Source organism: Bombyx mori, chromosome 10, assembly GCF_030269925.1.
Source record: "Bombyx mori chromosome 10, ASM3026992v2".
Classification (NCBI taxonomy): domain Eukaryota; kingdom Metazoa; phylum Arthropoda; class Insecta; order Lepidoptera; family Bombycidae; genus Bombyx; species Bombyx mori.
In genome coordinates this window covers 16,489,859-16,507,458 of record NC_085116.1, presented here as the reverse complement: position 1 = coordinate 16,507,458, position 17,600 = coordinate 16,489,859, and the positions used below count along the sequence as shown (strand labels likewise).

Here is a 17,600-nt window from a genome sequence, read left to right as displayed (position 1 = left end):
TAACTACTTTGTTAACCAATTAAAAAAAAATGGATAAAAAAATCTAGGCGTATTCTTAGAAATCTTTTATAAAGGGCACCTCTTCATATTTTGGATAACGTGTGATCTTACAGAAAAATTTCGACAAGAACTTCCCCTAGATGGAAGTAAATTATTCAAACAAAAACTGGGATTCATGAATTAACTTATACACAAAAGTCTCGATCACGATGAGCTTTTTCTTTGATATATCGAAAAAATATACTTCGAAAAAGGTTTTTTACAAACGAGATTACTATTTAATGTAATTAAGTTATCTGAAAAAAAAATGCGTGTCAGCTGCGACCTTGCGACTGCGACTAATCTTTTTTAGTGCGTTCATTAATGCATCAAGCATAAATACTGTTACTTCAATTGATTTGATTAAATATTTTACATAAATAAAAATAAAAATAAAATAAACAACTCTTAACATTAAAATAAATACTTTTAAGACTATATCATTATGAGTATTTGCAATTTATTATAACATGTGTACTAAATTTTGGTATACTAACTCAATATGTAGTAAAATAGAATAGAGATATATCAATTAGAAATTTGACTAGTATCTAGTAACATAGGGAAACAATGACAATTCATACACTTTGATTTTTAAGTGTAGGATATAAGAGACAATAAAGTCTATTTACGTTCTATTTGAATTAAAAACATAACGCTTTTTGTTAAAGCTCGATTTTACTAGCTATTAGCTGTTTTTAAGGGCTTTAAGTGATCGATTCTTAACGAGTACCCTAGAAATATTTTTTCATACATTGACAACCAACTGAAACATGTCTATGTCCTCATGTCTCTAATTAGACGAGCCAAGCTATATAGTAAAAACAATTAGTGCACTTTTTTGTAATGTGTACAATAAACATATTTCATTTTGATAAAATGAATGAACCTTTCTAATGTTAAAGTATATTTAGAAATACATTTTATTACAAAAACGCTGAAGCCTACAATTAAGACCACTCCCGATTATCGTACGTACAACATTTTTGTTATGCAAGAAAAATATGTCGTCGAAAATTGTTCGCTGCGCGATTTCGTATTTCGTGTCGTAAAGTAAATCTTTTGAAAATATATTTTATCAGTATTGAGCTATCGTTTATCGTTCTGTAGGAAATGTGCGTTTAGAATATCTGTAGCGCTATTGTGGACGAGGAAACGAAACTTCTTCTGCAAGTAACATTCCATTTTTACTTAAAATTAACCTCAATATTATTTTACCCACCCATGATCTATATATAAATACGTGAAGCAAAAACATTGTATCCCTTTTTACGAAAATTGCGCGGATGGAGGAGTATGAAATTTTCCACACTTATAGAGAATACAGAGAAGAAGTGCACAATGCTAATATTTTATTTAAATAATGCAAAAAGATTCATTAAATCCATAAAGAAAACATTACACAATCTACATACCATGTATTTGACGTACACACGCATGCATACTATTTATTGTCAAACTTTTGTTCTTGACGTCTATGGTCAAATTGAGAATAGATTAAATATTGTTTGTCTTTATTAATATTTTTTATAGTGTAGCCTTGGCGGAAGCTGTGATTATAGAAGTATAAAATACAATCATAATAGTGTACAAACTTACAATTCCAATTAATTATATTCGTCGAATTTCGACTACTGCGGGACCTCTAGTTTAATTAGTTAATCGAATTTCATTTGTTCCTACTACGCGGCCATTTTGTGAAGATCCTAATAATGATTCTATTCCTTTCAGTAAGCAATCTATTAATAATAGTAATAATAGTATAGTAGATCAAGAATAATGGATCCCATGCAAAGAAACAGCTTTTTGTTTTTATCAGCTCAATAATTAATTCTGATTCTAGCTTTAAATCGCAAAATGCATATATTTGTAAAAGTGTATCAATATTTTTTATTTTACGACCAAATTTGATCTACAGGCTATTTTCGATCGTGCTTCGACTAATTCCTTTCATTTTATTATAATAATATTTGTGTCGTAAATAGTATTAGCATAGTCGTTAAAAGAATCATGTACGTAATCCTCCTCCCTGCGTCGATAACCCTCAATACTGAGGGTCATGGTCTCATGAGCCTTTCTTGGGAAAATAGACATGGTGGGGTCCCGCGTCCTTCCACGGTATTGCTTTTTGAAGAGATTTAGTTCTTCGCGGCCGCTGAAGCCTTATTTGGGTCCGGTTAATTAACCGCCGCCGGACATTCGACGTTGACTGTTTTACGGTGGAAAGGTCGAGCTCCAACTAAATCCTCCTCTTTTCTCATCCGGGCTTGGGACTGGCATTTTCAGAGTTAAAACAGACTTGACTCCTTGGTCAACAATAAAAATGGTTAATTGATCCGTGCTACTAACGTTTGACAATATTCTGAGCACTATTATCCAAAGAAGTCATCGTGGCCTACAGGATAAAGCATCCGGTGTAGACGAATCAAGCGATACTGCTATGCCAGAGTTCGAATCCCACAGATAGGTAAAAACCAAAAAAAAAAATTAAAAAAAAACTAAGGAAAAACGAAAACTAATTAACGCGTGCTCACGAATGACTTTAACAATGATGAAAAACATAGTGCAATTATAAATGAAACCGACGATATGTATGTACATATATTATTATATTGGCGTAATTAATTATCAGGTTGAGGAATGCATTTATTTATAAGCCCACATAAATAGGTATATCATTTGTGATTGCCATGCTGCCTATATCTGCCACGAACCACACAGTCGCCGTACGATCGATTTTTCGACCGTATATCCAAAGGTTGGTAGAGTCATTCACTCTGTTACAACTAAGGATTCCAGTAATAAGTTTAATGCCAGGTCGACCTTACTCTTCTCTTCTGACCTATATTAATAAATCCCTACTATACAATTACTGTCTCATCTACCTAATTGGTTCTGTGTCACCTAATTGTATAAGAAGGAAAGCTTTGGACAAGAAGCTGCACTCCAAAAAAACAATCAAATTTTAATATTTCTTGAATTTGGATTGACCAATTAGTCCCAGTTTTTGTAACCGTAGCTTCAAGTAGGACGCCTCCCACTCTACTATAGCCAATTACAGTGTAACCTCGATATAACAAAATCGGAAGGGACACATTTTTATCGAATTACTGTTTATTTTCTATTTAAAAAAAAAACCGGTTGTCTGTAAAGTCGGTTTACTGACGATAGTTGAACGTGACAATGTCATAAGAAAATACTGATGGAATGGTTTCATTTTTCAAAAGGAAATTTTAATTTTATTTGTTGTATGATATTTTGTATGGACAATTGACACCACATTCACTTTTCACTGAGCTTCATACTTGACGAAAACATGTAAATGTATTATTGTATAGCAGCTGTCCACGCGGATGCATCGCTCACTCAAGTAGAAGAGAGACAGATGTCGAACGCTGCCGAACGCGGAGGCCGATTATGCCTCTTTCTCGCTCGTTGCGCGCTCTCGCTTGCACTTCAAGCCTTAAATGGAACGCCTCAATGAGTCATGATTTTTCGTGCGTGCAGCCGGCTCCATCGAATTATAAGACGTTGGCACGTCAAAACAATTAGATAACAATTTTTCTCAGGCACTGATTCACATACTATGGGATCAAGGGTCATGTTGGTGGGAACGTTATATGAAGGTTTTGGGTTGACAATGTTGGTTAATTAGAGTTATTTACACTTTTTTGATATCTGAAAATTCATTATAAATAGTGTTCGCAAGAAATCTTCGCAATGTAAAGGTATATTTTAGATTTACTCTTATGGACAATTTAAAGGGATAACGAAGAACTTTTTAAATCGCTGACGTCGTTATATTGAGTTTCGTTATATTAAGGTAACATTGTATATATAACTACGTATTCTACACAGAAAAAATCCAAAAATATAATAACAAAAACACACATCCTTACATCAGAATCAATACAGTAGGGACACTCGACAAATCGAATCCAAGATGGCGGCGACGGGCGGCACATCAAAGATAATTGCAAGACAGCGTTCACACTGAAACAATGGGCTGACGATAATCGTGTTTGATGGAATCGAGGACATATTACATTCACTAAGGGCTGCACCACACTTATGTTTACTTTATACAATACTTACAAAACGGTACATTCGATCCAATGCGTCTACTGCATTATTTTCTACATTATTTATCTGTGATTTTATAGATTTTGTAATCTAGGTATAAAGATTTTTCCTTTGAATCAATTTTAGTTGAACAGGCATTAATTAAGTAATTACATAAACAGGACCTCTTGTGAGTCCGCACGGGTAGGTACCACCACTCTGCCTATTTCTGCCGTGAAGCAGTAATGCATTTCGGTTTGAAGGGTGGGGCAGCCGTTATAACTATGCTGAGACCTTTCTCTTTATCACCCCACTCCATTTTAATATCGCAAAATATTGTACAATGTATTGGCGCCAAAATGAGAATACTCAATGAGCAATCATATAAAAATGACAGATTCCAAATTCAAATGTAATATTTTGTTTATTTTTAATTGTAACAGTACTTATGGCCAGACTAAGTATGCAAGCTTATCTTGAAAATATCGTAAGCGAGATTCAGACATCTGTCAAATATCATGCGTTGTATGATGGTTGCCGCCATATGTACATTATTTTCATCGATATCGTTTCCGACTTTGAGAAACAACATCGTAGGTAGTTTGCTGATTTTTCTAAACAAAAATTTATAATCTTGGTCTCAAACTTCACTTGGTCGAGGTCCAATTAATCTTGTGTAATTAAGGTCTCATTACTGCCTAGGTCTAGCCTCATGACACACTACCCTGCTCTCCGTAAAAGCTGTGCCGTTATTGTCGGCAAATAAGTTTTTAAGACATAAAAAACATAAGCCGAATGCAAATATAATTCGGAGATTAGCATAGATGGAATTCACAGTGGAGGTTTTCAAATTGTTGCTAAATATTAAAAAAAAGCGGATGTAGATGCGTTTAAAGTGGACTATTATTTATATTTTCAATTCAAAGAAATGCTAAAAGATTATTAGAAGCAGTTGGTACTAACAAAAATCTATGTTCAAATAACGGATAATTAAGAGAAAAAAAAAACAAAAACACTTTAAAACTAACAAAATTATTGAACAACTGTAAATTTCAGAGAGTAAATTTAACCCTGACTTTTTAAACTGAAATCTGTGATCCTCATTTACTCGAAAAGCAAACTTACGTTAACGGAGGGACTAACTCGATAAATACGATAGTAAAGTCATTCAAATTTTTGTTAATCTCGCGCCGGGCACGCAGGAAAACGCTTTACACCAAAAATACGAAATACTCGCCGCGTGAAACCGAAAACTTTCTCGTTTTCGGCCACAAATTATATCTGAGCGATGTTTTCCGGGGGAATTAAAGTAGTCAGCGCGCCCAGACTGAGAATTGTTGGCAATGTTTGTGACTTTATGAAATATTGAAAGAATTCACGGTTTGCTTCTTGTATCATAAAAAATTCAACCAAATACGAAGTTGTAGATTATATGTAGAACACGTGAAACAATTTTTTGTGGATCTATTCATTCGACATATTGTATTCTTTGAACGATTTTCTGATTTAGTTGCTTTATTTTACTCTTGCTGCTTGCACCCGAATACAGTTTCTGGGATATTAACATCAACCTACAGCTAACGTTATATACACTATGTAGGTATGTGCAAGTCTAGGGCCAAAAACTAGTGGATTTTAAAATCTTAATTTAAAAAAAAACACGTAGCATCGTAATCTTAATCGATGACTGACATTGACATTCATCTTCTTTTAAAATCATTAAAATAAATGTAGTGTGTCAGTTTGAAGTAACTAAAAAATATCGATCTTTCCACATGGACTTTTTGGCGGGAACGCGAGGAGTGAAGTTGTGTGTTTTGTTTTATTTTGTCTATTTAGTGTTTCTTCGGGTTCAAATGTGTAATAATGGTGGTTTATTAACTGTTTAGTATCTGTGAAAGTACACAAATGTGGGAAAATGAAACAAAGCCGCTGAATGTAACTTCTCGGGATCCTCCAAAAAGTCCACTGAAAAAAATGTGAGCCGTCACGGGACGTCTGGCAGATGTGAAACATCGACATTATTTTGTAAAAGTAATATGCAGAAAACAACAGATTGTGATAGGAACTAAATATCAACTAAATGTCATAATGATAAAATAAAATATTACGAGAAAATAATTTGTTTTCAAGTAAAACACAGATTATGTATACTGTAGTAAACAAAAAACAACATTGTATACACTACGGAGTATACACTATAGGTATTCGAGCTCAGTGTAGCGAGAGAGATGGCTTAACGCCGGATCGAGTGGGAGAGAATCGCACAGTCGATTGCGCATGGCGACGCGTCGCCACACCGTATACACTTCTGCATATAGACTATATATATATATACCATCATATAGCGTGGCGACGCGTCGCCACGACATGCGTCGTCACGCCAGAAATCGGTTTTACGTGCGACTATAGATGTTTCACATCAATATGTAGGAATTTCTTCGATGCTTAAACAATACAGTTGAGGCATCGACTTCATGTTGGCATCCACATTGTTCAGTCTATGGATTGTTGTAACCATTACACGAAGTGGATAGGAATCATGTATAAAAAATTTTAAAATATATTCTATAACTTAAATATTCAATCCTCAAAAAACAAAATCTTCATCATATCTAATAGTAGATATTGATAGGATTGACACTTGTTATTCATAAAAGTCATAACATTAAAAAAAAGCACAAATCCTGGTATTACGTCATAATTACCGCACGGATAATTAATTATCTCGCTTGTAGTACAGCCAGTGCACAAAACAATTTAGACTTTGACCCTTGTAGTATAACTCCCAATAACCACTTTAAAGGAAAGCCATAATCTCGTGTGTATGGTGGCATTAAGTAGTATAAAGTAGTGGTGATATTAAAATGTGTTATTTTGTCCACAGACAACTGCTTGCACCGAATTTGAAACAGACACAATACCTCGCAAACGGAGCCGAGAGTGACGTCAGAACGGTAAGCCACATTTTTTTATTTTTTTATTGATGCACAAAACAAATTACAATCATTACAGTACATATTAGCTAAATCGTACAAGTAGTACCTAGATCTAATCTGGATTGCAATCTAAATGGTATGTGCACTCAGCAAATCCATATTGATGTACATAGCTTTGGCTATTGAAAACAAAATTACAAGTATTGATAACTATCCATTGTTAAATAGGATATCCTTCACACATCTGACAGATCCCCTGAGTCTAGGTTCAAAGATATTAAGGCCACCGTGACATTTAGCCAAATCATTAAACTGCCTGGCCATTTTTACCACAGATATACAAAGTGTGATATATTATATTTATATGTCCGTAACGCAAAGAGGTTTATCAAATGCGTATTTCGGGCTCTGAAGTGGGCGTTGACAGAAATATTCGAGAGAAATTCCGTGGAATCTATACGGGAGTGTAAAATTTTGTACAAAAATATTAAATCAAAATACCTACGGTGAGGTTCCAAAGATTGGACTTGGAAAAGAGCAAGTCTGGATTCATAATTTATGTCAGAACGACTTGGCCGCAGACGATAGGCTAATATTCTTAGGAACTCTGTGGAATAAACGTAATTGAACCAAGTTTTTTTTTTTGGTGAACCCTTTGCTGTCAACGAGCCTCTTTTATAGAAAGACATGTCATAGCACTCAGGAAACACAGAGGAGGCTAGTTCGTTCCGAAGCCGAATGTAACTTGGCAGGAAAGGTATCTAAAACCGCACTGTGGATAAACCTTGTAGAACGCCAATGTGATAAAGCAGGATGTACCAAATAAATGCTTATGCATAATTGTGTGGAGTGCGTTGTGTATGTATGTGTGTTATCTCATCTTTATTCCGACTAATTTTTCAACTTCATCATAAATTTTACTGGTATGAACTCTTTATCCATCCAGTCAGATTATTTTGAATATATTATTATGTATTTTCAAGTTTGTTTGGCTTGTTCTTCTCAAAACTGATACAGTTTCTTGGAAGGTTTGAATATATTCTGTTGTTCAATATTTGCTTTAGGTTCGTCTAATGTTGTCTTAAATTAGTTATTACTCAATATCGGTTAACATTTGAATTTTGAGGAACTCTGGCACTTAATAAAATCTAAAATTGACCCTTCACCCCTCAAGTCTAGACCGAATATGATTTATTGAGCGCTTAAGTAAGTGCTCCTTTGAAATATAAATCTATCTTAAACTTATTTGGAAATGGAAACCTTTATTCATTATCCGATAGGTCTCTTTTGCCTTCGCAAGCTGACGAGCACACAGTATAAGCAAAACTTTCACCAGAGTATCAAGCGTTGAACTCACTTCACTAGTAGCTTATTCGGATTCCTCACGGATAATTACCATCTTGCCTGTTTCTGAACCGTATATACCGTAATATTATTCTTCTTGTTCTTCTTATTCAAATCCTTCATTGCTGAAGGTCGTGTCCCTGAAAGCCCTTCGTGGCTCTTTGTACCATCAGCTTCCATTTGCTTCGGTTTTCGGCTTCTCTCAGGACGTAATATACCGTTATTTTAATGTTATAATTATTATCCAAGATCCAAAGAGGATGGCGTAATTTATATTATACTGTCTATAAACTTATAAGCTCCTTATCACTAACCACAATCTATAAGACCATTCGACATATTTTTTTACAGTCAAATTATAAAAGAAATTCAGCATACTTGTAAGACGACAAAAACTAAAATTTCTATTTAACAATTAATGAGTTTAAGTTCTCGTACCACAATGAGTCTTTTGGTGCGTAAGCCCTAACCTAATTTTAATCTTTTCGGCTCAAATGTAGAGCGAGAGTGGAGTTGAATGGAAAACCTTTGAAAAAAAGCTCAAAAAGCCGCGTCGACTGACCGAGTCTGCAATTGGCAGTGCAGCTTGTTTTAAAAGAGCACTGTGATTTTTGCGAACCCACGCAGCTACAAATGGAAGTCAATTTAGATGAAACGAATATATATGAAAATCGGATGTTCCAATGTTCTTGTATAGTTCATTGAATGCTTTCTGTCGGTGTTTTAAATTGAACTAGAGGTCCCCCGCAGTAGTCGAAATTCGACTATAATTAATTGGAATTGTAAGTTTGTACACTATTATGATTGTATTTTATACTTCTATAATCACAAATTTCGCCAAGACTACACTATAAAAAATATTAACAAAGACAAACAATATTTAATCTCAATTTAACAACAGACGTCAAGAACAAAAGTTTGACAATAAAAAATATGTATGCGTGTGTGCGTCAAATACATGGTATGTAGTGTGTGTAATGTTTTCTTTATTGATTTAATGTATGTTTTATGCATTATTTTAAAAAATATTAGCATTGTGCACTTCTTCTCTATATTTTCTATAAGTGTGGAAAATTTCATAATCCTCCATTCGCGCAATTTTCGTAAAAAGGGATACAAAGTTTTTGCTTCACATATTAATATATATATATATATATATATTTTTTTTTTATTGCTTAGATGTGTGGACGAGCTCACAGCCCACCTGGTGTTAAGTGGTTACTGGAGCCCATAGACATCTACAGCGTAAATGCGCCACACACCTTGAGATATAAGTTCTAAGATCTCAGTATAGTTACAACGGCTGCCCCACCCTTCAAACCGAAACGCATTATTGCTTCACGGCAGAAATAGGCGGGGCGGTGGTACCTACCCGTGCGGACTCACAAGAGATCCTACCACCAGTAAATATATAGATTATAATTGAACTGTCTCGTTAGTCGGGTGATTAGAGATCTATTGATTTCTTGTCCGATTCTCAGTTGAAGCGGGACTTTTCACTTATATAACGCGATGGGATGCTATGAGGAGCAATCTCCTTCATTTGCGCCAAATCGTATAAATAAATAAATAATAGTACATAAATATATTAGATGTAAACGATTTCATATCTACATAGATCATTCATCTTGTGATGTCTGTGTGCTTCCGTAATCATTTAACAGATGAGCCGTGAGCTAGTCCAACCAGCAAATCCAAAAAAAGCATGCATGGAATAATAACAAAAAAAATACAACAACAACAAATCGCTTTAAGTCGTCTCTTTAGAAAGTTAGTTCCTTTATTGCGGTCTCATCCCCTCTTTTATTGCGAAAATATAAGATTAAAACGTTCGTCCTGTTTATTTGAAGAAAACAATTATATTTTTCGTATCAAACGTTACTCGTTTTTTTGCTCTCTCCGTATTATCATTTACGAGTACAATTGGAGAATTTCTATTTTTGCGTTTGAGACTGTTTCGTGACTTGGAGCCCTGGAGTCTATGAAGGGGTCATTTTTTTTTCCTACCTATTCTAGTGACCTCATGGGGTCATATTAGATTTGCTGAACAATTACGTGAGATCTCGGGGCTCTAACCAGACGAATTTGCTAACAGTAGCCTTAGCAAGAGCAGTGCTTCGCAGAATCTATCACCGGATCGAAAGCGCGACTCGCTGAGATGATAAGAAACTCAGTGCAAAGGTATCTCGGTTTTCTCTGGGTTTTGTGCCGTATGCTTCACGAGAATGACCCTGAGGATTTTTTTCATCTTATTGAGTAGAGCTCATCTATACAGCCTGAACCAAATTCCTCGCTCCGGAATGAATTGGTTTGAAATTCAATCGAAGTTTTAAAAGGATCTTTAGTGATACGCACCATCGGTGACGGTGACCATTCACCATCAACATCTAAAAGTGTGATTATCTGCCTTACAACTTAAAAAAAACTAGTATTGACATTAAAAAAATGCAACCTACAGAACATTTTTTTATTAACAAACGCATGAGTAATAAATTGAATCAGAACTCGTACACTGCATAAATTCTGAGCTGTTCAATACAAAAGCACATAATACTTACTATATAAGTACACTCTTAATAAGCTCCTGAAAAGCTCTCATTAACTATTAAATTACAACGGAATCAAAATGAAATGCCGTTCTGAATTGCAGCTTAAGCTTTAAGTGCGACTGCGATTTTTACTGCGGAGACCCTCGTTACAAACGGATAGACTCGTTATTGCGAAGCTAAGTGCCAAGTACACTTGTTATTGACCAGAAGGTTGGGATGATTGTGGGCTCCTGACTTAAAACAAATTAGTAAGAAGCCAGATTTGTAGAGTTTGTTAGTACGATTCACAACAACAAATTCAAATTCAAAATCATTTATTTCAACTTATATGTCAATATGACACACTTGTTGAATGTCAAAATATAAATAACAATGTTAACTCTACCACCGGTTCCAAAAAAAGCCACAGTCCTGAGAAGAAACGGCGAAACAAACTCAGCAGGCTTTTTCTTTTTTCTCAAATATTTTCTTTTTTTTTTTAATAAATAAAAATATTTACAATAAAGGAAAAAACAAGTCATAGAATCCAATTAAAAAAAAACTGAAAAATGAAAAAGCCAGGAGCGAACGCCTCATTCCCACGTAGTGCCATCTAGTAAATAATCCTTAACTTTATAATATGCATTGTTGCACAAACGTTCCTTGACAGTTTTCTTAAATCTATGAACAGGTAGTAATTGAACGTTTAGTGGGATCTTGTTGAAAAGTTGTACACCCAGCCCACTAAAAGAGTTGCTTATTTTCTTAATTCGAGCCGCCGGCAACGCAAATGAAGTACCCCATCCCTTACTTTTTTTTATTGCATAGAGGGTTGGACTAGTTCACGGCCCACTTGGTGTTAAGTGGACGCTGGAGCCCATAGACATCTACGACGTAAATGCGCCACCCACCTTGAGATATAAGTTCTAAGGTCTCAGTGTAGTTCAACGGCTGCCCCAGCCTTCAAACCAAATCCTACCATCAGTATACTTACTTAACTACATCATAATAATCATTATTATATTAAGTAATGTACGAAACTTTAAATTATATTTAAGGTCGGACTTAATAAAATTCAGATGACAAAATAAATTTGTGACCTCCTGTCCCAGGGATAGTCACATTGATGTTTTGTTTTTGTTCATACTATTGAATTGATGTATCGCTAACTCTAATTTTATGACATTGAGATGATGCTTACCACTCACTGAAGTATGAAACCTATAGGTCTAGGCTACCACTGGATATCATCAAAAATTAATGTGTCATCTTGCTGTCAAATATATTCGTTGTTCTGTTTAAAATATTCACAGTGCATTATAGTATAGTACATAGTATTTACATACTGAAATAGAGATCTTTTTGTGTTTTAAATATAAAAAAAGTTTCAATAAATAGGTGTATTTCATACATTAAATCATGATAGTACGTAATATATAAAAAACACTATTAAACTCCTACCTTCTAGACTATACAGCACTTTGTAGGATTTTATTTAACGATCATGCCTCGGTATCGATAATAATCAATGTTCAATAATGATTTTACAGTACACGATCTGGGCACTTTTTGTTTTAATTACAAAAATATGTCATTGTGTGTCATTAAAATGTGATTTGAGTGTGGCTTAAATTGACGAGAGGTGATTGTTCCTCATTGGTAATATGTTTTGAGTATACACCTAATGAATACTATAATTTCATATTGACGTTCTTCTGGACTGGCATTAGCCTTTCCAGTTTCATTAGGACAGGTGGGCGAACAAAGGCTCAGCTTAGAGGGGGTAATTTACCTCTTGCATTACTGATATCCTTGAATGACGATAAACACTGACTATCAGATGGGCTAGATGCGCGTACGTCTACAAAGGTGACAAAAAAATTTAAACTCATATATCAAGCTGGACGGCATTGACATGGTCAATGGACTTGGATGAACATGGTCAATGGTCTATGGACTTGCACAAACGAACAATGACGTACAGATGAACATGATGAAATTAAAAATCAATTATATGTCTGAGTTGCTAGTGAGCATTATTTATGGCTACATTTCATTATACCTAATATCCATTATGGCAATTTTTTCAATAATACAATAGTCCCCCACAGACACAGCCCACTGAGTTTCTTTCCAGATCTTCTCAGTGGGTCGCGTTTCCGATCTGGTGGTGGATTCTGCGAAGCACTGCTCTTACTAGGGCTAGTGTTAGCAAACTCTTTAAGGCTGAGCCCGTAATCTCACCCACGCCTCCCCGCGTAGCTGAAATATCCTCTTACGCTACCAACGAATAGGTAGGGGGAAAAAAACACTAATCTGCTTAAGAAAATCATGATTATACCAAATGTCTTGACGACTAAGCCCACAGTATTTTTCCTTTCTTATTTACGGTACCGTAAACCTTTCATAATAATATATTATTATATCATCTGCTAAATATATCTTGATGTTTGAAATTAAAATTTGTAAGTTTTCTTTATTAGTTGTTCAAGCTTTCAAGAATGATTTCTACCTTTATTTGACCGTTTTGTTAGGTTTTCTAGTTAAGCTCGGAAAATTCTAGCCAGGTACCAAGGAGAGACTGAGCCAGCTGCGAAAGCACATACACCAGAATCACCTTGCCACAGGTACTTGCAAGCAGATTTATGACGAGGAGAAAACTTCTATGTACTGCTGCATCTTAGACAGCCTAACATATTCACTTCTCGGAGAGCTTTCTCTAATACCAAAAAGAGATCATAAATATTTCCCCAAGGAAGCTTATTTATGCTGCTGAAATCTGAATTGTACAACGGCTGCCCCACCCTTAAAACCGGAACGCACCCACCCTTATGGACTAACCATAAAACACTCATTAATTAGTACACCTCAGAAGTTTAGGTGGGGGTTAGGAATACATTGTCAAAATAATCCTGTTTCGACGCAAGGCTTTATTAAGATTTACAGCGTTTTCCGAGGTAATATGAGTATACCTTCTTACAGGGAAAACATTGATTATCGATTTGAGTTTACGAGCGCAGAGTAACGCCAGGCCGTTTCACAGGGGAAAATGGCTGAAAATGATCGGCTTTGCGCAGTTACCCATCTTTCTCAATCGTTTGGGATGCGTTAACATCTTTGTCCGAGGAATTTGCATCAAGATGGGCTTTATATAGAAACAACGGCTTGAAAAGTCTTCGTCATTAGCATACAAAGGTAAACGGTATATCGGATGGTATATTTATTGTTAATTGGTGCAAAAGCTCTGGGCCTGTCCAGGATCACAGTCACCGTTCAAGGTCAATAGTTATTCTTTTTTTTTTATTGCCTAGATGGGTGAACGAGCTCACAGCCCACCTGGTGCTAAGTGGTTACTGGAGCCCATAGACATCTACAACGTAAATGCGCCACACACCTCGAGATATAAGTTCTAAGATCTCAGTATAGTTACAACGGCTGCCCCACCCTTCAGACCGAAACGCATTACTGCTCCACGGCAGAAACAAGTAAGACAACCTACCCGCACGGACTCACAAGTAAGACAAATTCCCTGTAAAAAGTTTCCTGTAGAAATTGTGACTTCGACAACGTTAGTAGTAATATTCAGTACTTAATGACAATAGGCTCCACTAGGCTAAATATTATTATATGATGTTTTCGTGAAAATAATGTATACGGCTGTAACACTACCTGGTGATTAAGGGCAACGCATAAGGATCTTCGATCGGCACTAGCTATTATCATATGCCATCCGAGGTCGCAGTATGCAATGTTCGATCAATGTTACGAAATTTGAAGAAAATCCTGCTCTAATTTTACTAGCGGGAAGACTTATTGTACACCCGCCCTATATCAGCCGCGAAGCTTTATTTTTTATTTTTTTTATTGCTCAGGTGGGTGGACGAGCTCACAGCCCACCTGGTGTTAAGTGGTTACTGGAGCCCATGGACATCTACAACGTACCTCTTAACCGAAGAAAATACAAAATAAAAGCCATCGTTTGACTGGTATGCTGATCATTTCCGATTTTACCGAATGATTTCCTAAAATGAACATCTACAGACGCGAGACATTTTCAAAGAAAACAATCCCTCTCCCACTCTTAAAGCCGATAAAAGGTTGCGTGCCAACAAAAGTCAGACGATTCGTAGAACCTATACGTACGCAACAAAGTCAACAATACATCAACAACCAGTAAAATTGAAATACATATGTACACACATAGATATGTATATGTTGTTACACGGTGTTATATTTTCATTGCAAGAGAAGGAATGCTTCGAAGAATTGCCAGGAGCTGTTCATTCGTGCTTTATCGTAAACAGGAAAAAAACGAACAAAAAATAGGGAAACAGTATGTACAAAGGCTGACTGACTTGTTAGCGGCCTGAGTGTCACACTGAAGGTCGTGGGTTCGATTCCCAGATCGGGCAAACATTCGTGTGATGAACAGATTTGTTTGCTCTTTGTCTGAGTGCTTATTATCTATTTATGTATGTATTTAAACGTATATAAGCATTTATATCAGTTTTTGGTACCCATAACAAAGAGTATCTTAATTTAGTGTCGGCTGACCGTGTGTGATTCGTTCCCAGTTATTTAATTTATATATTTATTTAAAGACTTTAAAAGTTTAATTCAAACGTGTTTTCTTCCAGCAAACTATGTAAAAACACTTAAATTTAGTGTACAATTTAAAAGAATTAAAAATTTCAAAAACTAACGAATAATCTGCCTTCCGTTACTACTTGTACTACCGTACAACCACAGCCCATCCCCGGAACAGAGGTTGTTCTTAATCTCTGATACCCAGAACTTCTACGGCCGTTGTTGTCCACGGGACCATACTGCCGCATATTATCCATCTCTAAAAACTCTCCTCCGCTTCTAAATCCTAGTGGTAAAATTAGCAGATATTACACAAGAACCACTCATCGTTGACCCCTTGCTTTTGAGACCGATGAATAAAACGAGGCAAATTTTATTACTCAGGAAAAATCATATCTAACCCAGTTTATTTTTTTTTTCAATATACCTCTCCACTTTTACCAACACTGTTTTGTTAGTCTGTATATACGAACAAAGCTTTTGATTCTCTTCGAAATAGATATACCAAAAGTCCTTTGTAAATAAGTAGGCACTTTAAAAGCACTCGTGACAACAGAACCTTCATCAAATAAAATTCTCAACAGAATATTTATATTCGATAGAGAAAACACGAACATTGACTGTAACATCCACGAGCCTAAATCTCGTTCCGAAATCTTAATTAATCTCGATGGAACACAAACAATATCAATAGCTTACAAAACAAACAGAACAACAAACGCTAGAAGCACTGTTGTAGGAGCAATTAAACGGTCGTAGGCGGCGGAGACTTACGGGCCGGTTTTAATTAAACCGGTTACCCGGATCCGGGTAAACAGTCGCGATCATCGATTACAGCACGGTTTGATCTTTGATTTTTAAAGCTTTTTTTTTAAAGCATTGATTTGTATCCGTTTGGAAATCGAAGGCTCCCTGCTTTTTTTAATGCTTAGATGGATAGGCGTCGAGGCGAGCGATGGTAACCACTCTCCGTTAAGTGAGCCGTGTACTCATCTGCCTACAAAGACAATAAAGACAATTACCTTTTCATACTTATTAATCAGACAATTTTTTTTCCATCGCCAAATACGCCCTAGTGTTAGGTGCATACTCAAAAAAATAGTTTGCATGAGCCGTGCTACTTAGGTATTGTTCGGAGGAGCTAAGCCTGGCCTGCGCGGAGCCAAGCCGGTTCCTAGCGACTTTGTGCTAGATTATCCCTGACCTAATTACTTTTATACAACGTCCAACGAATTAATTAAAATTAATCAACCTCCATCGTCTGGGTACGTGTTTGCACAATATTCGAAACACGTTTTCAATGTAATGCCGGCTCTTTCGTAAGTCCTAAGCAAACATAATTCGAATTGAAACAATTGAAAAACGAATCACTGATCCCGCAGCAATATAGAATGAAATAATACGTGAAAATGTTCGTGTAATGAAAACGTAACACGCACGTGTTTGTTTGAAAACAAAAAATCGTATTATTGGATCATAAATATCGTTGTTTGATCTCGGTATACTTTTCGATTTTTTATTTTTATAGACAGGCCTTGATGTGGGTCGCCGGAATTCGCTGAATGTGGGCAGCTGAAGACTGCTAATTTTGGTTCACTGGGAGCGAAGTCATTGTTCAATACCGGATGTCTGTAGAGCTGATGTTGGCGATGATGATGAAACAAATTCTCGCTCATCTCGTGTTGGACCAAAGCTAAAACATATGCATACATCACAAGGATAATACCAGGGTCATCTCGATAACTGGTAAATGCAGCTCCTAAATATTACGCATTAAAAGCCACCATTGACCTCGAGACATGAAGTATACATCTCAACAGTGGGTACTTCGACAACGTCATACCTTTACCACTGTTTCGGAGTCCAGTTTCATCATTACGCATACTCCATTTCGATAAAGCAGCACGACACGAGAACCCTCTCATTGTGGCCAAAAAAAATCCAATTTGTTTCTTTTATTACGCATCATTTTCCGTCGTGAAACATAAATTCAAAACAGCCATAAAATCAAAATTACAATAAATAAAAAATGTAGTTAATTTATTCAGTAGAAAAACATTGATACTATTATTTCCTTCGAAATAACATATTTCTGGCATCA

At 35.8% G+C, this 17,600-nt stretch overlaps 1 protein-coding gene across 10 annotated transcripts in view; it reads left to right on the top strand.

Moving 5' to 3' along the window:
• The window catches only part of LOC105841880 (disintegrin and metalloproteinase domain-containing protein 11), a 576,915-nt gene that overhangs the window by 415,337 nt on the left and 143,978 nt on the right, over window positions 1–17,600 (top strand). For all 10 annotated transcript variants that reach the window (XM_062670757.1, XM_038013324.2, XM_062670755.1 and 7 more), the window contains one exon: window positions 6,989–7,058. In XM_062670757.1, coding sequence (XP_062526741.1) covers window positions 6,989–7,058 — 70 coding nt within the window. The remainder of the gene's footprint in view (window positions 1–6,988; window positions 7,059–17,600) is intronic.